Raw genomic sequence first — 23,691 nt, forward strand, 5'->3', positions numbered from 1 at the left:
TTTTCAAAAACTGTCTCAAAATGCTCTAGAATGAAAGATATTAGTCTTAGGAAGCCATTTTTAGCATTTTAAGACAGTTTTTGAAAAGTTCAAAAAGTCGTCAAAATTGACCAAAATGGTAAGGGGTAAGCCTTACCATTTTGGTCAATTTTGACGACTTTTTCCACTGTTCAAAAAGTGTCTCAAAACGCTCTAAAATGAAAGATATTAGTCTTAGGAAGCCATTTTTAGCATTTTAAGACAATTTTTGAAAAGTTCAAAAAGTCGTCAAAATTGACCAAAATGGTAAGGGGTAAGCCTTACCATTTTGGTCAATTTTGACGACTTTTTCAACTTTTCAAAAACTGTCTCAAAATGCTCTAAAATGAAAGATATTAGCCTTAGGAAGCCATTTTTAGCATTTTAAGACAGTTTTTGAAAAGTTCAAAAAGTCGTCAAAATTGACCAAAATGGTAAGGGGTATAAGCCTTACCATTTTGGTCAATTTTGACGACTTTTTCAACTTTTCAAAATTTGTCTCAAAATGCTCTAAAATGAAAGATATTAGCCTTAGGAAGCCATTTTTAGCATTTTAAGACAGTTTTTGAAAAGTTCAAAAAGTCGTCAAAATTGACCAAAATGGTAAGGGGTAAGCCTTACCATTTTGGTCAATTTTGACGACTTTTCAAAATTTTCTAAAACTGTGTTACCATGCCAAAAATAGCGCCTAAGATTAATTCCTTTGGTTTTTGAGCATATATGGTTGGGTTTTGGAACATTGAAAATTTCGTCAATTTTGGGTATTTTACCAAAATTGACGAATTTGAAAATTTTATCAGGTTGTTTTGATTAAGATATGAAGTGATTAAAAGACTTTCAAAATTTTGTTAATTTCATCGGATAGTGAACGATGACCACCTGCACAGGACACATGCGTAGAGATAATACACGTAAGCGCGCCTCGCACGTCTCGGAATTTCCAGTTGGGATAATAAAGGTTTTCCACCATTGGAAATGTTCGATTTGCGAGAACATCGCCTTCGCCACCAGAGAAACAAATCTTGAGATCTTACAGAAGGAAGCTAAAGTACCCAAACTTTATTTATATTGGGTAATTCTTCTACCCAGAGGTCCAGTAAGGATCATCTCTTATTGATCCAGTGTTACTACAGAAGGAAACCTAAACTAAACTAACCTTATTTTATTCTCGATAGCTCTATCAATTCTAAACTGTTCTTCCTAGAGCTCCAGTAAGGATCATCTCTTATTGATCCAGTGTTACTACAGGATGAAACCTAAACTAAACTAACTTTATTTATACTGGATAGCTATATCAATTCTAAACTGTTCTTCCTAGAGGTCCAGTAAGGATCATCTCTTATTGATCCAGTGTTACTACAGGAGGAAACCTAAATTAAATTATCTTTATTTATACTGGAGAGCTCTATCAGTTCTAAACTGTTCTTCCTAGAAGTCCAGTGATGATCATCTCTTATTGATCCAGTGTTACTACAGGAGGAAACCTAAATTAAATTATCTTTATTTATCCTGGAGAGCTCTATCAGTTCTAAACTGTTCTTCCTAGAAGTCCAGTGATGATCATCTCTTATTGATCCAGTGTTACTACAGGAGAAAATCTAAACTAAACTAACTTTATCTATATCTCTTATTGATCCAGTGTTACTACAGAAGACAGGGCTTAAAGCGGAGGATTTTAAGAGACTAACCCTTTGAGCAGATTTTTGCACAATTTTTAAAACATTGAAAAAGTCGAAAATGTTCTGCAAATAATTATGAAAATTGGAAGCGTTTAGAAAAAAAACCGAACAATAATTCAACTTTATTTAATAAATTAAAAGAACAGGAAAATCCAATATAGTGTTTGATGACAGTTAACGATAGATTGAAAAAACTTATACGTTTTCGTAAAATGATTTTAAAAGGTGGTGACTTGCTATAGCGATAAAACTTTTCTTAAAAGGCGATGAAATAGTTGCGGTTTTCTTACGAGCTATGTGTTCTGACCGATAAATTGTACTTGTAACTACGACGGCCTAACATGGATTTTTCCATGAACGTGCTGAAGAGAATTTTAGGGCGATTTAGCATGAGGACGTGAACGTCAAAGACGACGTGAAAATGGCGAATAAATGGCGTGATGCGCCCAAATATGGACATTCCACGCCATTTACTCGTTATTTTCACGTCGTCTTTGACGTTCACGTCCTCATGCTGAATCTCCCTACTCTCCGTTTTCCACAATCCGTAAGAAAAATAACTGGGGATCGAGTCGCCTGAACTAGAAGCTTTTTAGCACTTTTTTCTACGAATAAGAACTGCTGTTTGTCAGCTGAAATGTACATAGGCTCAGTTATAATATATACGAGGATCATTTATCTGCGGGATGCTCCAACACAACACCGACCCTATCATGAAACTGGACTGAGCAACAAAATTTTGTATAAAAACCTATGTTATCACTGTTATTGTTTCTCAATCCAGTTTCATCAACGATCAGGACCTCATGCGGTCTTCGATTTTTTAGCATCGTTCTCGCCCGCCTTGTCGTCGGCCTTTCGTTTTGCATTATGCTGAAGATTTCTGCTATCGTTTAACAATACTATGATGGCAGTCATATTGTCACAGCCAGTCCCATCTCCCGAGGTATCCTCCGCTAAACATCTCTCGAACATCTACAACGAAAAAAAAACCATAAGCTGTAAACGTCTGGGTGCCACCACCATGCCGGGTCGAAAATAAAAATGAAATGATGATTCACCTCTTCGCAAATTTTTGATAATGAGACGCTATCGGAAGCACCGCGACGTTCCAATCTTTCTGACACAAAATCGACAACTTCCTGACTTGTTAAAACATTCCTAGAACCGCAAAAAGCACAAGTAAACAAAGCTGCAAAGACTTCGATGAAAATGGAAGATATCTTTCAAGTTTTGTCCTGTAAGACTCCAAAGCTATACTTACCAAATTCCATCGCAGGCCAGCACAACAAACTTGTCTGCCCTGTGAAAAATGATTACATAATATTGTAATATTTGCAGATTTTTGAAGTACCTTGGATACAATATTTTTAGACTCCGTAGTTGCACCAGGGGAGTACATCCCCATGCCCCCCTCCCATACAGAGTTGGCCTATAACTCCCACACAACCCTCATGAAGCAATCTTGAACTATCGTTGTTCTAAGCGAGATAATATCTATAATACAATCGTTTTAGAATTGTCACTCAGACACTCACTCGGTGATTTTTGTCTCCTTCACATCTGGAAAAGCTGTGATTTGTTGTTCATCTGCCCCTAAATCGCTCTTTCCCTTGTACCGGTGGTCACCTATAGACAACGAAAACAAATTATCATATTGCATTTCATGGGCGATTGCCTACTTTTGATAGATGTGAAAGAGAAGATAATATACAAATGTTTATAATAAGAACACGTGTGCATGAGGAATTCAACTTTTTCGTTCGTTTTCATCCGTGAAAAGACGAAAATTCGCAGGAAAACTCGCAGGAAAACTCGCAACAAGTGTAAACCGATCTTGGAACGTTTAATTTACAACTCCGATCCGGGTTTAAATTGATAAAATCTTACATAAAATCTCTCATTAATCCATCTTGAAAAAAACTGATTGACAAAGGCAACAAAAACTAAAGAATTGCACTGGAAAGTTAAAACTTTTTTTTAAATATTCATATTTTCAATCATTGATGGGGACTTGGAGAACACGCGGGTCTATCGAAAAGAAAAACAAATGCCAAAAAACTAAAACGCGCCGTACGCGTTCGAAAAATCGTTCGATTGTTCTTTCGAAGCAGCACAAAGTAACAATATATAATTTAGAACATTCTAAAATGTATCAAAGGTAAATGTTGCAAAAATGTATCTTTAATGTTGCAACCGTGGGAAAAAGAACACTTCTCGTGAGAAAAGAACGTTTACATGGGAAAAGAACTTTTTCGTCGGAAAGAATACTTTCTCGAGAAAAAAATCTTCGTGTGGAAAGGAACGTTTCGCGCGAGAAAAAAAACGCTACACCAAGGAAAGTATATTCGTTTAACGAATATACGCAAGCCATCAGTTGGTTTCAAATTCAACCTACACAGACTATAAATAGCACTTGTACTACATTCTTACCTAAAGCTCTAGAAAGATTTAATCCCCCATTAACTCGACCCTCTGCGGTAACTTTTCCACCGGCATTTTGTATTCGTTTCAACTCGTTATTATCGTCCGGTTTGTGATCTACGGACATATCGATGGCGACGCCATTTCGACACAACACGCACCGGGAATCTCCAACGTTTGCGACGAGAAGTTTGTCTTTTTTTAACAACGCTACGATGGCTGTCGTTCCACTGTCATAACCAACCTGCGAAAAAGAAAAAGCAAATAGAAAACTCATTCATTTTAGTCCAATTCAAAGTACTAATCATCCAACTTCGAGTTATATCCTAATATCCTGACACATTGAACTGTAAACAAACTGGAACGATAACTCAGGGGGAAAATTGAAACCAGTGTTTTTTACTTTTTCTGAGTTATGAGCTGAAATACTTGACGCCAAATGTTGAGCCGTATATGATATTAAAACTATTAAAAGTTATATTTCGTGACTTCAGCTCAAAGGAAAATATCTAAAAAATATTTGAAAATTTCCCGGGTTTTTGTCGGTTGGTAATTGTTTTTTTTCTTGTGTAGTTTAAGTCTTGTCTTGAAATTTCCACATAAAACACAACTTTTCAATAGCTTTAATTTGACACACAGCCCAACGTCTGGCGTCAAGTATTTCGTCTCAAAACTCAGAAAAACTATTTTGTCTTAAAGCTAACAAGATGTTTGTCAGGAGTTATTGTTCCCGTTGTATAGAGTTCACTGTTCTTACCTCATCTCCATCATGCCATTGTGCCTGGTCTTCGTCTTCATCTTCAACATCCTCCTCTTCGTCGTCTTCACTATCCTCATCATCATCATCATCTTCATCATCATCGTCCTCCTAAAGTAAGGAAAGATTACCTGAGAATAATCATCTATCAAGGCCATTCTACCTGTACTACAGTACTTCCGTTTACTAAACAGAATAAAAGGTTTGCTTCAACAAGACATTGAGAGATACATTCTTTGATCAATCCGTTAATATTTTAACAGGGAGCCTATCTTGCAAAGCAATTTTCAGCAGAGCCCTGATAATAATAGCAATACCCAAATCTGACCACTTCACTGCCCTGGGTGATAGCAGATTAGAGTAGCCTGCAAGACCTTAAAGTGAGCAGGCAAGTAAAAACTCATGAAACATTTTGCTAGAGAATGGAATGGAGGCCTTTGAAAGTAAATGAATTTTTTTGAATTAATGAAAATGTATTTTCAGGAATGAAGCCAGGAGAATTTTCAGTTTATAAATTTACCTCATCAATTTCCACATTATCATCATCGCCATCATTTTCTTCTGTTTTTTTCTCCCCGTTCACTTTATCATCCTGTTTCTTTTCAGCCTCCTCAGAAATCTCTGAAACTTTGTCAGATTTTCCTTTTACAGCTGGTTTTTCATCCGTGACAATCTCTTTCTCTTCCTTATCAACATTGTTATTGACGGATTTTTTTACAACTTTGCTGGATTCGCCTTCTGTAAAGAAAAGCCACAGTTCATGTGAATGAAGACAATTTAGTCAATGCAAAAGTATTGTAAATGAATGTCATGGATGCATTTTCTTTGGAATGTATTTACACTAACACCTGACTAAGCGATTTGTATGTATTTATAGGGCTATAGGCATGTTATACAGTATATGTTGGTTTGTACAACATAAACACAAACACATTTCTTAGCACAACACTACTAGAAGTAGCATATAAGAACAGTAAAAGCTCTTGCATTATTCCCTACAGTTCAATGTGGCAACTTCTACAAGGCCTATTTGGTGTGAATCTTAATGCAGTACCATCTTTTTCATCCATTGGTGCTTTTTCTAGATCATTTTCTTCATCATCTTCTTTCAGAGTTTCAATATTATATCCGCCCTAAAAAACATACAGCATTGTCATAGTTGGCAAATGGCAGAGACAACTTAGTTATAAACCCAGTGCTTAAGTATACAACATCATTTCTTGGATAGCTTTTTGTCGGGAATTGTAAGGTTAGGTTGACTGCCTGTTACAGTCATAAGTTCAGCCTTGCTAAAAGTTGGAAGGCTTTTCCGCAATTTAGATAAACCAACTGCACTTGTAAATGATTAAATCAATTGTCACAATATACACCAGATAACATTTACACACCTGTTTTAACTTTGACATCAGTTCATGAATTGGCATCTCAGCTTCTTCTCTTAAGGCAGTGATCTCACTATCATTTGCCTGCGTATCATTTAAACCAGCCATTTCCCGGAGTTTGGCCATAACCTTAATGAAATCATATCGCTTATGACGATTTCAAATACAGCAAATACAAATCGTGCAAATAACACTCAATTAATTGCATCCCAAATCAACCTGAGTTTCAGTTTTCAGTTGATGGACCACATTAAAACAGAAATCTTTTCCGAAAAAGCACAATCATTGGTGGTTCACTTGCACGCTTACCTCATCAGAAATAAGCTGCTGGTCGAACTGCAAGAATCCATTTACAAGACAATCCTTCAGGTTACCATCTCGAAAGTCATCAGTTGTTTTAAGGAAACTGGGTAGGTTCTTTGCAGTGTATGATGCAACTTCTGACCCTGTTAAATATATAAAAATTTCCAACTGTCGATAGTTTTGTGCATTACAAGTACCTTGTAAGGTTACAATGTATCTCAAAAACCCCAAAGTATACACAAATATACAGCAAAATGTACCTCCATGACCATCATAGACACCAAACAATGACAAATCATCACCATAATCTAATATACAACTGTGAGCATCCTTGATAAAAACAGAAATTAAAGTCAAACAGAATTCCTGAAACATTTTTGTTCTTGTATATATATGTACTTATGTATTTTCATATCAAAAATTGATTAGGAGTTTCAAAGAATAAATCTAGAGCTATTAAGAACCACATCAGCAAAAACAATTGAGAGAAGTCCTTTGTGTACAGAACACATCTTTCTGTGCATGTACAAGGATTAGGGATTTGTATCAAATGCAATACGCTGTTTGTCTCAGCAATAAATTACTTCTGAAATCAGTGGTGCCCCATTTGAAAACCAATTAGATGTTAACACTATATGTCTTGACAACCATCAATCAATAGGTTATAATCAAACTATTTTCTGGCATCTCAAAGGCATCCTTCTTAATAGTGTCTTAGGTCTGATCTAAAGAGCTGATGAAATAATAGTCAAGGTAGTGGGGATATTGTTACATCTTGGAATGATCGAGAGAGAGGGTTATAAGCTGTTTTCTATCCACAAAACAGTCAAAACCTCTCAGTCAAAAACTCTCAAAGGCCCTTGATATGAGATTACAATCACTCCTATTAAGGACAAATACACTGTGAAAAACCTTGGCCTAAAATAACCCCCAGATCTAACAAAAACATACTGTGTGCCTGTTCAATCTCAGAATTGTAAAATGAAAGTTAAAAAAACAAAAAAAATCTGAAAAAAACCAGGCCAGCTTTCGAACCCTGACATTCTATAGGAGAGACAAACTGCTTGACCACTTAACTATTTGCACATCTCTGAAATATCCAAATAAAGTGGATTATAGGAAATGTATGGCAATTTCTAAGAAAGGATAGTGTGTGCGCAACCTCTCTCCCTGCTTGAGATGTTGTGACATTAACTACAATGGTGGTTTGCTAACCATCAAGAAGTCAACAGCACTATCTAATGGTAGCCTAAAAACTTGTCAGACTATCCATCTTTAGTATTGAATGCAAATAAATTTCATTCATTCTGGTATACAACTAGTCATAGAATGCAAAACTAGCGGTGGAAACGTTGGACAGAATAAATACTCATATACTGAAGTCCTGCTAAATTAACCCACCTTGTGCAAACAAATTTGATTATACACGGTCAAAAAGCGGTGTAGATCTGTAGGAAATGAACGAATATATTTCTAACGGATTATTTTATTATATAGTACCTCCATTGAGACACGCCAGCCTTGCATTTCTGAACCGCCACAGGAAATCTTGCCATTAGATTCATCAAAAGATTCTTTTTCAGTTATAGGTTTAGCTAAATACGCTCCCATATTGTACAGAAAACAAAGTTTACAAAAGTATAAACACTCTTTTAACACTTCAAAATTTGCACTCGAAGAGAACGTGCCATGTGCTACGAGATGAAACCGGGGGAGGCTCCCAAAAAAAATGTCGCCATGACCGGAGGGGGACAGTGAACTTCATAAATGTTTCATGTAAGCACGAATATAGTGTATACAAGATCTACGACGCGGACAAAAAGAATAAAATGCGGATTGCGGACAAAAAGAAAAAAATGCGGATTGCGGACAAAAAGAAAAAAATGCGGATTGCGGACAAAAAGAATAAAATGCGGATTGCGGACAAAAATAATAAAATGCTAATTGCGGATCAGTTTATTCTTTTTATTCGCAATCCGCATTTTATTCTTTTTCTCCGCAATCCGCATTTTATCCATTTTGTCCGTCCGTCCGCATTTTATTCTTTTTGTCCGCATCCGCATTTTATTCTTTTTGTCCGCATCCGCATTTTATTCTTTTTGTCCGCAATCCGCATTTTATTCTTTTTGTCCGCAATCCGCATTTTATTTCTTTTGTCCGCAAACCGCATTTTATTCTTTTTGTCCGCAATCCGCATTTTATCCCAACCCCGGTAAACTCGACGTCGCTATTCGCTAGTCAAACTATTTTGCTTGAAATACGCTAGCGGAAATTAGTTATGCAGCTATGACAACTGTGGTATTTTCTGGCGGTATTTTCAGTCAAACAACAGCTTGGTTTTCAATGTTTTACCTTAATTCTTTTCATTGATCAAGAAAGAACTTTCTCATTGATCAGTAATAACAAAACTTCTATGCCTCAGAGATTGTGAGTGAGCTTTTTGAAAACAGGCGATGTTGTTGTATTTCATCTATTTATTTTGTTTATTTGTGTTCTATGGTTAAAGTGTTTTATGCTTTTCATTAATTTAGAATGTTCACTGCTGGCCAACGAACGGCAATGTAACTGTAGCGTTCAGACTCCTTATTCAGAATTTTTCCAAAGCTATAGGTTACCTTTATAATATATTCGTTGTTAGACATTATCTGCTGACACACATTGCTAGAAGCCTAGAAATACGTTGAATTTTTTCGTGATTTGTCTTCGTTTCTCTCACAATAATACCCTCCAAGGTGGGACGTCGAGTCCTCCGGACAATCCTCGCAAATATTTTGCCATTTCACGAAATGCTTGTTGCCTTCGTTGCAACAATGCCATCCGCTGGTTGCACGTCTCTTTCGTCTCTTTCCCTCTGTTGTGCATTCAATGTCTGGGTCGTGAAGCATTTTTAACGTTACCTAAATACAAGGATTTATGAATACTCAGGTCGCTCGTTTGAAATCATCCATCTCAGAGCCTCTTTGAGGCTTTCGAATGGTCAAGTCGTGCAAGCTAGACAAATCAGGAAACATTGTTTCGTAGCTATGTTTCATGAAGGTAAACGGCCAGGAAACATTGTTTCCTTGAAGGTGGACAAACCAAGAAACATTGTTTCCTAGCCATGTTTCATGAAGGTGGACAAACCAGGAAACATTGTTTCCTAGCCATGTTTCATGAAGGTGGACAAACCAGGAAACATATACCTTTGCCAGGAAGTAAAGCTTGGTAGCTGGTTTTGGGGCAATCCAATCCACTCTATTTGAGCCCGACATGACGGAATATGATAACTTCCACGAAGACAATATTGTAGGTCGTAACAACACGGTTGACGTCAAATCATGGTCGGTATTGTCACATATGTTAGGAATCGTCTCGCAAAGGCCGTATGGATCGGCCATTTCTTTACCAAAAGGACAATTTCGATGTCCTTTCTCGTATGTTGTGATAAAACTGGTGTGAGTGGTTGGTAGCAAATAGCGAATATCTTTATTGTAGTGAGCAAAGCTTCCTAAAAAGTAAAAACATTCCAAGTACAGAGTACTCTTCACTTGTTAGGTTCTATATTTTAAACGTAAACATTTTTCAGTATCAACTTGCCCTGACCTAAATCACTTGCAATGGTTGTGGTCGTGACGGTGTGTCGCTCCTGGACACCTGAATAGTCACCAAGAGGAAGATACACTTTGATGCTTGAAACAAATGGCGCCGTTACTTCTTCGCAAGTGATCCATTTATTATCCGTCAGCCAAACACGATCTCTTGGCAGTTGAAATATTACCTTGAAGAAATAGATTGATAAATTGATTTTCACGATACAAAAGACCTTCGGATCCTGGCAAGTCAGTGGTGTCGTTATGATAAATATTGTTGTTTTTAAATGTGTTTTCACACGATCCCATTTTTTGAATCAAATTTACTAGTTATATAGAATATAGTCTTTTATTGATAAAGCAGTACTGCATTGCCTTTAGTTTGTTTGTCGCACACACATTGCAAGTCAATGGACTAAATATAAAACATCTATCATGCAGAAGTGAATAATCATATCTTAGTGTTTGTTTTGACATCATTGCTGTTCAGTCGTATAACTGAGGAAGTGTCAAACTTTTCCAATGCCAAAATGATGTAAAAAATGTTTTGCAATCCGCGACATCACTAAATGATCAACTATTACTTCGTAGAAAGAGTATTTTTACTGGGTTGATAAACTTGAGGTCATTTGACTCTTAGAAAGGACGCACTCAAAACCTACATCATTTCCAGCTGCCAACGATGGAAGATTGATGTAACCTGTGTCACCAACACGCTCAGGTCTGGTTGGGATGAACACGTAGCGAGATTGTGTGTAATACGGAGGCTCCGTGATCTCTGTTAGCTCGTTAAGTATGGCATAATCGAAAAAGCCGCTGGTTAGACATCGACGGTCTCTTCGGCCGTGGTTTTTATACTGCAAAATATTGCAATAAAGGTAGATATTTGATTGGAGATTGTGGTGTTGCATGGCGAATCCTCTGACCAAATCGTAAACGTTGAACACTTCATTCTTGCCTTCGATTGAGGAAGCCAAATCTTTTGCAATCACACCTAGACGAAATGGAAAGAAATGCATTTTGCAAATACAGAAGAGTTAGATGTAAACTACACGGCGCTTCTCAAAAATGTTCCCAAAACATGTTCTTATCCGGTCGAGATATATTTAGCTATCTTTGTAATAAAAGGCCAGTTTTTACATGAATCTTTGTAAAAATAATTATATATGTCGAATAATTAGATCCTAAATGGAAAACAGGATTCATAAAGTCACAGTTAAAACTTCAGTAAAAAGTTTTGTAACAATAGACCTTATGCATGATGACGTATCAAGTCGTGATGCAGTCACGGCGAGAAAATCCAAACTTCAAAATTTCCCGCCATGACTACTAAGACCAGAATTCCCTGCAGGTGTCACGGCTTGTTACGTCAGTCATTCTGCATAAGGTCTATTGACGTATTCCTTCTAGAAATCACCTCTGATGACTTTCGTGAGCGCGTCAACCAGTTGAAATTGGAAGTCAAATATCTCCTCTCGTAGCGTGAAGTATTCCGCCAAAGTTCCCTCAAGTTTTTCGCATAATAACAGAACGCCTTGCACTGTCTGTCCAATGGGTAACTCAATATCTTCCCCTGATGCACCAGATAATAGTTCACAAGCTCTCTCTTTGTATGCAGTCCATAAGCCTGAATTTTTATCCAAATCAGCGCGGTTAACCTTGAATTATAAGAATGGGTTTCGAACTTCCTTTTTTTGAAAGATGTGAATGCAAACAGCTATAGGTAGAAGGTTATCTGGGATCTTGATATTGCCAAGATCTTGGGTTGTGGGGTCGTGCTGAGTGAGGAGGTGATCTAAAGATGGGTGAGAGGTGAAGTCCTACCCACCTCAGACAGATATACGTATTAATAAGATATTGGGTTGTAGGGTCGTGCCGAGAAGGGCTGGTGTTGTAAGAGTGGACGAGGGGTGACTTCCTACCCACCTTAATAAGATCTACATATTTAACAAGATCTTCGGTTGTGGGGTCGTACCGACTGATTTGGGGGTGTAAATGTGAAGGATGACATGCCCATCTCAGAGACTCAGACTGATACACGTTCAAATTTACTAACCATTGGCGTATAAGCACCGTAATCTTCAACAAATTTATCCGCATTCTTTTTAATGACATCCGATTCGGCATCTGTAGTTGCGTCAACGAGCGTCATCAGACCATCCAGCTGATTTCTGTTTTCTTGGAAATTTTCTATCAGCTTTAAGGAATCTAGGGTGAAAATTGAATATATAGTCGGTGATCACCTCTAAGGCAACTACAATAAGGTAGATAGACATTTCCACGCAAATAAAGTTTGTCTTTTTTCAGCAGGGAGTCTTATAGAATCTGTTGTAGTATGTAAACTGGAGGAATAACCGAACATAATCATACTCATACTTGTCTGAATGTAACAAAATGATGGGCAATTAGGGTTTTGTAGTTTTTAAACATTTCCAATTTTGGCTAAATTCTTGAAAGAGTTCTCTGGACCAAACCTTGCGCCAGGTTCTTTATCGCTTCAACGAGTCGAGCTCCGACAACCACTTGCTGGGCAGCGGCAACCACGGCAGTGGTTCGTTCATACAACTCATCAACATCAACACCGGTCAACATCACCTTTGAAAGAGAACGAATGATTTAAAAAACCTATATCATGCAGGAGTAAGCAATCGTCAATGCCATAGAACGCAGATCGAGCATTCTCGCTGACTGATGTCATGTTTTGAACCGTACATCAACACCTCTATGCGGGCTATATTTCGCTATATTTGACCATGGTCGAGTGTACCATATTTTGGTATATTCGACCATGGTCAAGTGTACCATATTTCGGTATATTCGACCATGGTCGAGTATACCATTTTTCGCTATATTTGACCATGGTCGAGTTCACCATATTTTGGTATATTCGACCATGGTCGAGTGTACCATTTTTCGCTATATTTGACCATGGTCGAGTGTACCATATTTTGGTATATTCGACCATGGTCGAGTGTACCATATTTCGCTATATTCGACCATGGTCGAGTGTACCATATTTCGCTATATTTAACCATGGTCGAGTGTACTATATTTCGCTATATTCGACCATGGTCGAGTGTACCATATTTCGCTATATTTGACCATGGTCGCGAGTGTACTATATTTCGGTATATTCGACCATGGTCGAGTGTACCATATTTCGCTATATTTGACCATGGTCGAGTGTACTATATTTCGCTATATTCGACCATGGTCGAGTGTACCATTTTTTTACCTTCATTGGATTTGAATTTTCAGCGATAACTGAGGCCAATCTTGTGACTTCGGAAATTAATTGCGCTGCCAGAGCCGTCTCAACTATACCCATAAGTGTGCCAAAGTCTCCTTTCAATTTCCCTTGTACCTCTGTTGTTTTTTTGCGAAATTCTTTTAGTTTGTCATCGATGTAACCAACATCCTGTTGGGCGATATCTTGGTCGAACTGTGCTAGTGTTCTGAAATAACTTGCTATACCAGCGACGGATGCTTCAAGATTTGCGTCCACAGAGCTGCAGCGAAATATGTAGCATGGAGTTATAGCATTTGTGTATTACCAAAGACAATCCAAATGCCGTTAGTCTGAGAGACAGCCTCTTTAAACTTGAGCTGTTGGACGATGCTATCTGCTTTGTAACTTGAAATTTGAACAATACCATTTACAAGTTGAAGTAAAACCAGGGGTCAATTGTACAAAAGACTAGTTAACTTTTAACTGTAGTTAAGGATAGAATTGGCCAAACAGAGTTGTGTATTTCTGAGTTAACTAGGATTTAACTATTCAAAATGTAGTTAAAGAGTTTTATACAACCGTTCCCAAGTGTATGATCATCCCGAAATGTTAGCTGTATTCTAATAGGCTATGGGAAAATATATCATTTCAAAATTCAAATTCATTAAGATGTTTTATCACCTGATGGCGGCCATCGTTTCCAAGTGTTGCATGTCATCTTTTGTCTTTGACAGCAGACCGGCGATGTTTACGCCTTCTTTAACACGAAGGTCGCGAATCGGGCCAACCATTGAACCTCCTGCGATCTTTGCCAGTAGAGTATATTGTTTGTAAATGTCTGCAATGGCGCACACACTCTCTGCATTCAGGTCATTGCAAGCAACAGCAGCATGGCTGAAATGGAAGGAAGAATAAAAACAAGAATAACATGAACAGCGACAACGACAACGACAACGACAACGGTAACAACTACGACTACGACAACGACTACGATAACGACAACGACAACAACAGCGACAACGGCAACGACAACGACAACAACAGCGACAACGGCAACGACTACGACAACGACAATGACTACGACAACGACTACGACAATGACTACGACAACAACAGCGACAACGACAACAGCAACGACAACGACAACGACAACAAAAGCGACAACGGCAACGACAACGACTACGATAACGACAACGACAACAATACGACGATACCGACAACGACAATGAAATTAAACCTCATCCGAAAAGGACAAGGACAACCAGAACGCTAACCAAAACGACAAAGAGAGAGACAACAACAGTTACCACTACAGCAGCAAAAACAATAACATAGTGGAAATAATGATTCTTTTAAAATAACCTCATAAATTCTCTTCGCTCTCCTACTAATTCCATCAACCTTGGCAGCGTGCTGAATCCTCCGGAACTGACGAAGCTTGAGAAGAAGTTATCCCAGTCAGTGTTCATCATATAAGACATAACATGTTTTAAATCTCTTTGCATGTTTTGATAAGCAATCTTGCGAACGTCTTCTTCATCGTCATCATCTCTTTGAGAATGTCGACGAGCAGACAGTCTGTCATCATCTTCGCTGAAAGTTCCACAAATAACCTGGACTAGGTAGTTGCTGATTTTATACCAAAGCAAGGCGGCAAATTTTGGCACAGCCTTGGGTATGTCGCATTTATTTCCGCTTGTACAAGCATCTGATGTGTCATCATCCTCCGACTGCACGCACGTATTGAAATCTCTACATATCGTACTAATCGGTGCATAGTCGGAATTCGGCGCCTTCATTCCGACACACATCTTGTCAAGCGGTAATCGTATTTCTCGTGGAGCTTTGGGAGGGGATATTAATTTGTACAAGCAGTCGATATCGTAAATGTTTTTGAATTTTCCCAGGGCATATCCAAGACCAGTTCGCTGGTAGTCTTTCTCGAGCGACAAAGGTCGATAAAGATCGCGGACTTGTATTTTGGTAAATTTTTCACTGATTTTTCTGAAAAGTTTACGAGTTTCTTCGTCATCGTGGGCTTGGGCCGTTTTGAAATCTACTTCATGGAAGCTTTCGAAAGCCGAAAGCAGTGCCTCGAGTTTTGGGATACTTGCTCTAACATTTGCCACAGTGTGATCGTCTTTGATCGTTCGGATTGCTTCCAAAAATGAATCGCGGTGCTCCAGAGCTTCCCTGATTGCGGCCGGCCATTCAGGGCCTGGGGGCGTGGTTGGGGCGAGTGTTGGGGCCGGAGTTGTGGGGGATTCTTGTGAGAAGGACTTATGGGATATGATGAGCAGTATCCAAGCAACATAGAAAATTCTTGTATGCATTGAACCACCTGATGTCAGCTGGGCCATATTCCGGAAAAACTTCATAGACCTATGAAATACAGGATTTAGCTTTTACCCAGATGAAACACTGGTATTGTAAACATGTTTAGTTGTCGACCAATGATATTGTTTGAATTCTTAACATTTATTTTAAGAGTAGCAATTTACGATGATATTTTCCATCAAAATATAAACTATGACAGTTCACATTTGAATATATTAATACCTTAAAAAGCCTGTAAATAAATCTATTAGTATATTTAAATTTAAAATGACTCTCACGGTAGAACTGTTTAAAATTAAGCTGGGAAAGATTGAAAGCAGTAAATCTGATATTTGGCGTTGTAAAGGCGGTTTTCATACAGACGGAGAATCTTGAATTCTTTTCAATTGTGAGAATTCGACCGTTATAATGGATTCCCATGACTGGTGACAATTGAGAGGAAAATTAAGCGAAAAACCACGTTTTGATTGAAAAATTCAGCCCAATAGGAAACAATGTTGTTGCATTCATTTAAAAAAACAACTCTGTAGTAAGTATGCAGTCTGGGTTTTTTCCTATTCAAAGGCCAAACGAATTTTATACAAACGGCCTCAGGGCAGGTACTTTCAATATAAATTGCGCAAGAAGCAATATATTTGGGCTGACGTTATAAATCCTATAAAAAGCATGTCGTTTTAATGGTATGAATTTGTTGCCACGGCAAGATGGATTAAACTCAGTAGCTTTTGAAAGTATTAATGTTCCCAAACAGTCAAATGCAGAGTATAGTCCGCAATAAAGCCACAGCTAAAACGAAATTTAAAACCCACCTTGAATGGCAAGAATTCTGTTGTTCTTCGAATTTTTTTGATCGCCGGATTTGAGGATTTTCTGCAAAGTATCGTATATAAGTACGACGTAATAACTTGATAACACTTATATTGTAAGATACAAACTGTGAACTGACAACCATATTAGTTAAAAGATGACACAATTTCATGGTGCTTCTTTTGAAAATTACAAAAAAAGATGACGAACCTGTGACATTTTATAAATTTTCACGGTATTTGCTTTGAGATCATCAAATCTTCATATTCAAAATAGAGTTACAAGAACGAATTTCAATCCATCAAATTTCTGAAATTCGTTTGAAAATTTATAATGCTTTCCATGCACCAAACTGTTTGTTTTGTTAGCGTCTGTATTAACAATGGTATCTCTATGATATTTCTCTTAACTGGTATAATCTCGTGATTTGAAAATGAGATCACCGATAAATCATTGGAGCGTTTATCCAAGAGGCAGGCACTGAAACGGAATCAACTTATTTTGCATTCAGTTTCAAAGGGAAAGCGTTAAAGAAAAGCTAACCAGGTTTGTTGTTTAAATTTATATTGAGATTTCACCTCGCAACAATTCAAGATGATGGTAAGACTGCTACCGATAATCGGATATTTGAGTCGTTTGAAATTTTGAACCGGCATGCACAAATTAATGTAGACTTGCGCCTGAAGCAGGATTTAAGTTGATAGCCCGAAATCCTCTGCCTTTAATCAAGTTTAAAGTATTTCATAACTGTTCACAAAGGTAACAGCCGGCTACACTATTTTCTTTAGCTAATTATAAATTTCCAATTAAAATCTTTCGTCTTAAATATAGTTGAACACTGAAATTGAAAATGAATCTCAGCGTTAAAATGCTGCCTATTCTCATAATTTTGGTCGTTTTTTGTGCAGGTTAGTAGATATTAACATACTGACTTTTATTTAACTAACTTTTGAATTAAAAGCGGCGTTTCTGGAGTATACTGTTAGGTTTTTCTTCCTTATCGTGAAGTAAACTCACTCTCGATCTGGGTATTCTGACACAAATATATTTTTCATTAAACCTTTTTATACAGACAAATGGACCATTACAAACGATTTAAATATTTAACATAACAAAGCAAAGTCAGCGTTAACGCTTTCATAACAATACTACCTCGACTAAAACGATTTTCAACAAAATCTGAAATTGATTTCTATAGTCTAAAGTAAGGAGAGTATACTATTTCGTTTTTTTGGAGTGAATTCTTGGTCAGTAAGGGGCTGTTGACATGAGCCCGCGGTTACCCGAGATTCAACGAAGCGTGAACACCTCAAAGTCCTCTCAAGCTTCGTTGAATCTCGGGTAACCGGGCTCATGTAAACAGCCCCTAAGAGAGGTCCAGGAAAGATCTTCTCTTATTGATACAGTGTTACTACAGGAGGAAACCTAAACTAAACTAACTTTATTTATACTGGATAGCTCTATCAGTTCTAAACTGTTCATCCTAGAGTTCCAGTAAGAACTGTTGTTCCAGTAACAACTTCCTAGTAGAGGTTCAGTCATATCGTTCAAATCTCGTCTGAATAAGGAAAACTTTGAACTAAACTAAAAACTAAATGCATGAACTCATACATGCATATGGTACAAGGTAGAAACAGGTCTAAAACGATCTACTTTTTTCATCACAGAAAACTTTGTTCTTGGTGATTGTGGCGGATCGTCAAGGGATCAATCGATATTCAGCGACAAAGTAACTTGCCTCTACAAAGTGGACGGCAATAAGTGTCCACACGGGCTGTTGAGAATGGATCCGGATGAAGACGGGAAAAGAGCATGCGTTGGGAGGTTGGGAGGACCAGATTCTGATAAAGTTTGCTGTTTGTTAGCTTTACCAGTGGACGTCAAGGTAATCAAAGTGATAACTCTATTATAGAGCCTCGTATAGGGTCATAGGGATTTCGTGAAAATGTCAAAAATCAAGATTCTTGTGCTCCTAATTCTCCTTCCAATCCCCTGAACTATATGTATTATATATACAGGGTTAATTTCGAGTGAAAATCATCCACATCTCAAATTCATGCGAGGAAAATTTGAGAAAATGTGTCAACCATCCGTCTTCCGCCAGGAATCCAACCTGCGCCTTTGCGTTGCCCAGGGACACCGGGACAGGGGGAAGGGGCAGCTAGCTGCGTGAAATTGGTGTGCGCATGCGTCAAATGTACGAGAGGAAGTGCCCCCCCCTGCTCCTTCGCACAAAATTTACCTAGTTATTCTAAGGTTTAGTTCACGGCCTATATTTCCTTCTACTGAATCAGCGTTTCAAATGCTTGCCAAATCTATTGTCCTTCGCGCAATTAAACCACTTAGCAATGTTTTTAATGTTTTCAAGTGTTATATTGCATGCTTTGATGACCGCTTTCTTATTTTAGATTAAAGAGTCGCCTTGTACCGCTGGTTCCACCGATGAATCTACCGATGGAACGTCGGACGGCGACAGAGGAAGAAAACACAAGAGGCTACTTCACAAACATTAACATTGCATTACGATTATACGATATTCTGTCACTTGTAAACTCATGAATCAGTATTAATACAGATATGTACAAAACGAGCAAGATTTACAACTCATTTTTTGTTTTTAAAATTGATTTGAACTGCTGGATCTTACTGAGTGCATGCAATGTGTGTATGTGCTTGAGTGCGAATAATTTATATAAATTTATCCATAAAAGCAAAGACTGCTTCAACACTTGATAATATTAATGTCCCTAAATACATTTTTTCCCGAAATTGTTCACACGAAGTTATATATGTCTATATAATAATGCAAATGCTACTGGAGCGTTCTGTTGTTGTACGGACGGGCGATGGAGACCTCAGCCTTCTGTTCATTTCGCGCATTGCATCAAAGTATTTTCTTTTCCAGGAATCGTTGTAAACCATAATTTTTGCCACCCTAACTTGTCGTCCTAACATTGTGAAGCTACGCACGGTTGCAAATGTAACTTCGTTTGAGGAAATTTCCAGAAAGCGGTTACTCATGTCCCCACAAAGATCCGGACTGTGATGGAAGACCTTCCCGTCCAATAATGAAAAAGAAAATAATTCACAAAGCCGGCTAAAGCACGAGTTTCGTTGTTGCTCAGGTTAGAGTAGTTCCTGTAGTCCATGTATTTTCTATCGATATCCTCTGTCACAGTTTCGAGAACCTATAATATAAAAGTATATAATTTCAATTGAAATCAAAATATGTTCTATATGCATTCCAATATGCTATATAGTAAGGCTGGTTTGCAGTCAGGAAAATTACCCGTCCGCTTCGGACCGTATATCGGACAGAAAAATTTATTTCATTCTTGTGTTCTCAACCAGAACTGTCTTTAACACAAAAGAAATAGTTCGAGCGGTTCCAAGGAGGGATAATTCTCCGGACTGGAAACCAGTGTTATAACCCAGACGTTCGTCTGGAATTAGTGCTTGAGAAAAAGAAATAAAACAACTTTCGCTATCGATACGGTTGAAGTTAAAAGCTGGCCTAGTAAAGTAAAGATGAAATTTATACTCCAAGCGTAAACCTCGACCGCCAAATTAATCTCAAGCATGAAATCTCGATACCGATAAAGCTGAAATGTCAAGGCGTGTTGGGTGTCTATATACTTTGCGACGGAAAAGGATGGAAAATCTGGTTGAAAACTGTGATAATTATTGATTTAAGCACACACACTCACCGTTGCGACACAGTCCAGATAGTACATTAGACGTGCCTTTGGATTAGCGGGGACGTTAACTGTTTTACCGAAATCTTTGACTTGAATTTCTCGGCCTCGAAAAACTGCCATTGCTGCGATAAATGCTGCAGCTCAGAAAACAATAAGATGAAACTAAAAAGGTTTGGCAAAAATTTGTTTGGCAAACAATCATGCAACAGCTGCAGGCCTACTCAAGTGATCTCGCTGTTGCGTGTTTCTTGTGTTTACTATATTTTTATTGTCACGACAACGTTATTTTTTCCTTGAAAAGCATCATAAAACGCACCTTTTTCCAGGAAAATAAAACACGAATCTCGCGGGACAAGATTGCAAGTACCCGTTTTATTGTTACAATTCGGCTGCTTTCCACTTACGCGTTTTTTATATACGCACGTACACGTACGCGGAATATTTTAAATGCTTTTAACAAGTTTATTATTTAACATCTAGGTCTACTAATGCATACTAGAATATGCAGAAAACTAAGTTCCTTCGATTTATTCACTTAGTTTTTTCAAAGGTAACAGGTATAAGGATTTAGACTTTTACGAGCGTGTACGTGCGTATGAAAAACGCGTAAGTGAAAAACAGCCTTTGCCCACATAACGTTGGTTTAATCTGTTTATTCATCGAGAATTCACCGAGTTTTAAAATGTTTTTAAAGTTTGTTAAGCACCGTTTTTTGACAGCGTTTTTCGTATTTTAGATTGCAGAGACATCTTGTACTGCTGGTTCCACCGCAAGGAATATACCGAGCCGAAGGAACAACTGCAGAGGAGGAATGCTTCAGAGACTACATCACAAACATTAACTTTGCATTAAAACGATACGTCATACGACAATAAAATCATGAGTCAGTATTAATACAGAAATAGCTGTTACAAACGAACTCAAACGAGAAAGATACAAGTCATTCTTTGTATTTTAAATCGATTTGAAAAGGATTACACATTGAGAAACTACTGGATATTACAAACATCAGGCAGCGTGCAATATGTGAGTTAGTCATGTTTTGATGAATTGGTCGTATGATAAACAATTTAATACAGTCAGTGTCTAAACACTGCAAATTTACTCAAACGTAAAGATTACCTCTTATTAGTGTAATGATACATTTCAGTCTTCATATAAAATATGTCATTCTTAACTTCTTATAGTTCTTATAATTTATGAAATGATTGAATTAATTGAGTCAAGTTTTATATAATAATGCAACTGCTACTGCGGCGTCTTGTTGTATAGGTTGGTGGCGATGGTGGTCTAAGACTTCTCTTCATTTCGTAGAGTGCATCATCATAATACCTCTTCTTCCAGCAATCCTTGTAAACCATTATCTTCACGACGCTAACTTCTCTTCCAAGCACCACAAAACTTCGCACGGTTGCAAATGTAACTTCTTTTGAGGAAATTTCCAGAAAGCGGTTAATCTTTTCCCCACAAAGTTCCGGGCTACGATGGAAGCATTTGTCATCCAACAGTGAAAACGAAAATGTTTCACATAGCCCAACCAAAGTACGAGTGTCGTGGTCGCTCAGGTTGTAGTAGTTCTTGTAGTCCATATACTTTCTATCGACATTTTCTGTTGCCGATTTCAGAAGCTATAAGTATAATATAAGAAGTTATTCTTCAGTAGTAAAAAACATATTCTATATACACAGCATTTTATCTTCCGGGTAATCAGGAGATTAGATAAAGTTGTCTTTCTAAATTGTATAATTATAAATTATATATAGTATATTATATCAAAACTAGCGCGATGATTGTGCATGGAAAAAAAAGGACATAATGTTTCCTTTGAATGAATCAATATTTGGCCCGGATTTTTAGTTTACACATCACATAAACCCCAGTCAACTCGCCTCGCTTACCCTGAGTTGCATGTCCACTGCAAGTCAGGACAGGTCTATAGTCTGACCCTTTACTGCGTTCTGAACGTGATTTTTAGCAGGACTTTGGTCGTAGAATCAACTGAAAGGACATTTCAGTATGTCTCAAATTATCTCCTGGGAAGGCGTTTAGAATTTGCCCTGGCCTAGAATCGTGGTTTAAACACCGCTTTGTTGTAAATGTAAATGCTTCGCAATTATAACTCATTATTGCAACGCTAACTCATTTGTGACAAAGTCAAAGCGTATACTTTATCAATTTTATATATTGTGCGTTATTTCATCATCTTAGAAAGGTCGCAAATATGCTTTACAAGCCAGGTTCACATGCATGCTACGCTAAAACTAAACCTTATGATCAAATACCAAATCTCAAGTAAGAAACCTCAAGCCTATAGGTTTACGTCGCACGCAAACTGATTACGTGGAGCCTATAAAACTCCCTATATAGGCGCTTTCCTTCAAGCGCCCATGCAAAATGGACAAACCGATCATATGCAGAAATTCCACAGCTATAGACTGGTCTGGCCGTTTTTATCGTATATAGAGGAGAGCGCGTCATGATACTCTGCGGCTTTAAGAACGGAGGATGGAAAATATGATTTTAAACGTGGCTCGAAACTATAAGAATGGTACATATTAAAAGCGCACTTACCGATGAGACACAGTCCAGATAGTACATTAGACGTGCTTTTGGATTATCGGGGACGTTTGCTGTTTGACCGGTATCTTTAAAATCAATTTCTCGGCCTCGAAAAAACGCCATTGTTGCGATAAATGCTGTTTGACGATGTGATGAAAATGAAACTCGAAGGGTTTGGCAAAATACTTTTATTAGGGCAAAAAAGAGGTGCGCGGAACCAATACATTAGCAAGAATCCTAACAGGGGGTAGAGAAAGTCGAATGGTACAGTTGGTGGTTTCAGATTTCAATTTAGAAACGGCAGAAATGACACCCCACAAGAACTGATCATCAAAAATTGCATTTGATAGACCACCTAGGATTTGATTAGCACAATATATATAATATTCTTGTAAGTCTGTATGCATGGTGACATCAAATAAGTAATTTAGCTTGTAGTACACCACGTAAGTATTTAATACTGCAAAGCTTTATCCTTAGTATACACAATAAAAAATTACCATTAATGCGATTTTAAGATCAAGATTGACGGTATAAAAAAATATGGTTACATATATTGGTTAGTATGCGATAGGTAGTTTGCACTCCAGCTAGTGAGAAGTATGGTAACAAAATAATTTATATTTATGTTCAAATGAATATTTACTAGCCGAGACAACGTACGCACCATAGAGAATAGTGTAGTCTAATAAAGGGGGGGAGAGTGAAACCCTTGTGTTCATCAACTCTATGGTATACTCTCAACGGCTCGTGAGCCTGAAACAGAAACTTGATGACGGCTTGATAAAATGAAGCTTTTTCTCAGAAAGGCCTACAACAGTTTGTGATTTTCCTAGAATTCAATTAATCGCAAGAATAGATTTCTATTTTATAAGGAATCAGTCCATCTTTATTGCCAAACTTTTGACAACCGTATTGGAAAAATGGTC

The 23,691-nt window shown here is 37.7% G+C and overlaps 2 protein-coding genes across 2 annotated transcripts; both read right to left on the reverse strand.

The window, feature by feature from the left end:
* Positions 1-1,807: 1,807 nt before the first annotated feature.
* LOC114528852 (probable protein phosphatase 2C 60) lies at positions 1,808-8,262 on the reverse strand. Its single transcript, XM_028550569.1, has 12 exons — positions 8,064-8,262; positions 6,824-6,893; positions 6,570-6,706; positions 6,267-6,389; positions 5,933-6,011; positions 5,399-5,616; positions 4,879-4,989; positions 4,131-4,365; positions 3,236-3,326; positions 2,962-3,000; positions 2,759-2,858; positions 1,808-2,672 (listed from the first exon to the last, which is right to left on the reverse strand). Exons 1-12 carry the CDS (start codon positions 8,172-8,174, stop codon positions 2,502-2,504), a joined length of 1,485 nt encoding a protein of 494 aa, XP_028406370.1. The 5' UTR covers positions 8,175-8,262; the 3' UTR covers positions 1,808-2,501.
* Positions 8,263-9,085: 823 nt separating this feature from the next.
* Positions 9,086-17,182, reverse strand: LOC114528698. The gene is made up of 11 exons (XM_028550375.1): positions 16,508-17,182; positions 14,724-15,743; positions 14,043-14,255; positions 13,368-13,641; positions 12,607-12,727; positions 12,189-12,340; positions 11,550-11,790; positions 10,795-11,126; positions 10,146-10,320; positions 9,746-10,050; positions 9,086-9,178 (listed from the first exon to the last, which is right to left on the reverse strand). The coding sequence occupies exons 1-11, from the start codon at positions 16,675-16,677 to the stop codon at positions 9,086-9,088; spliced, it is 3,096 nt and encodes a 1,031-aa protein (XP_028406176.1). The 5' UTR covers positions 16,678-17,182.
* Between the last annotated feature and the right edge of the window lie 6,509 nt (positions 17,183-23,691).

Source organism: Dendronephthya gigantea, unplaced genomic scaffold (genome assembly GCF_004324835.1).
Source record: "Dendronephthya gigantea isolate DGI-Jeju-01 unplaced genomic scaffold, DenGig_1.0 000051F, whole genome shotgun sequence".
Taxonomy (NCBI): Eukaryota; Metazoa; Cnidaria; class Anthozoa; order Malacalcyonacea; family Nephtheidae; genus Dendronephthya; species Dendronephthya gigantea.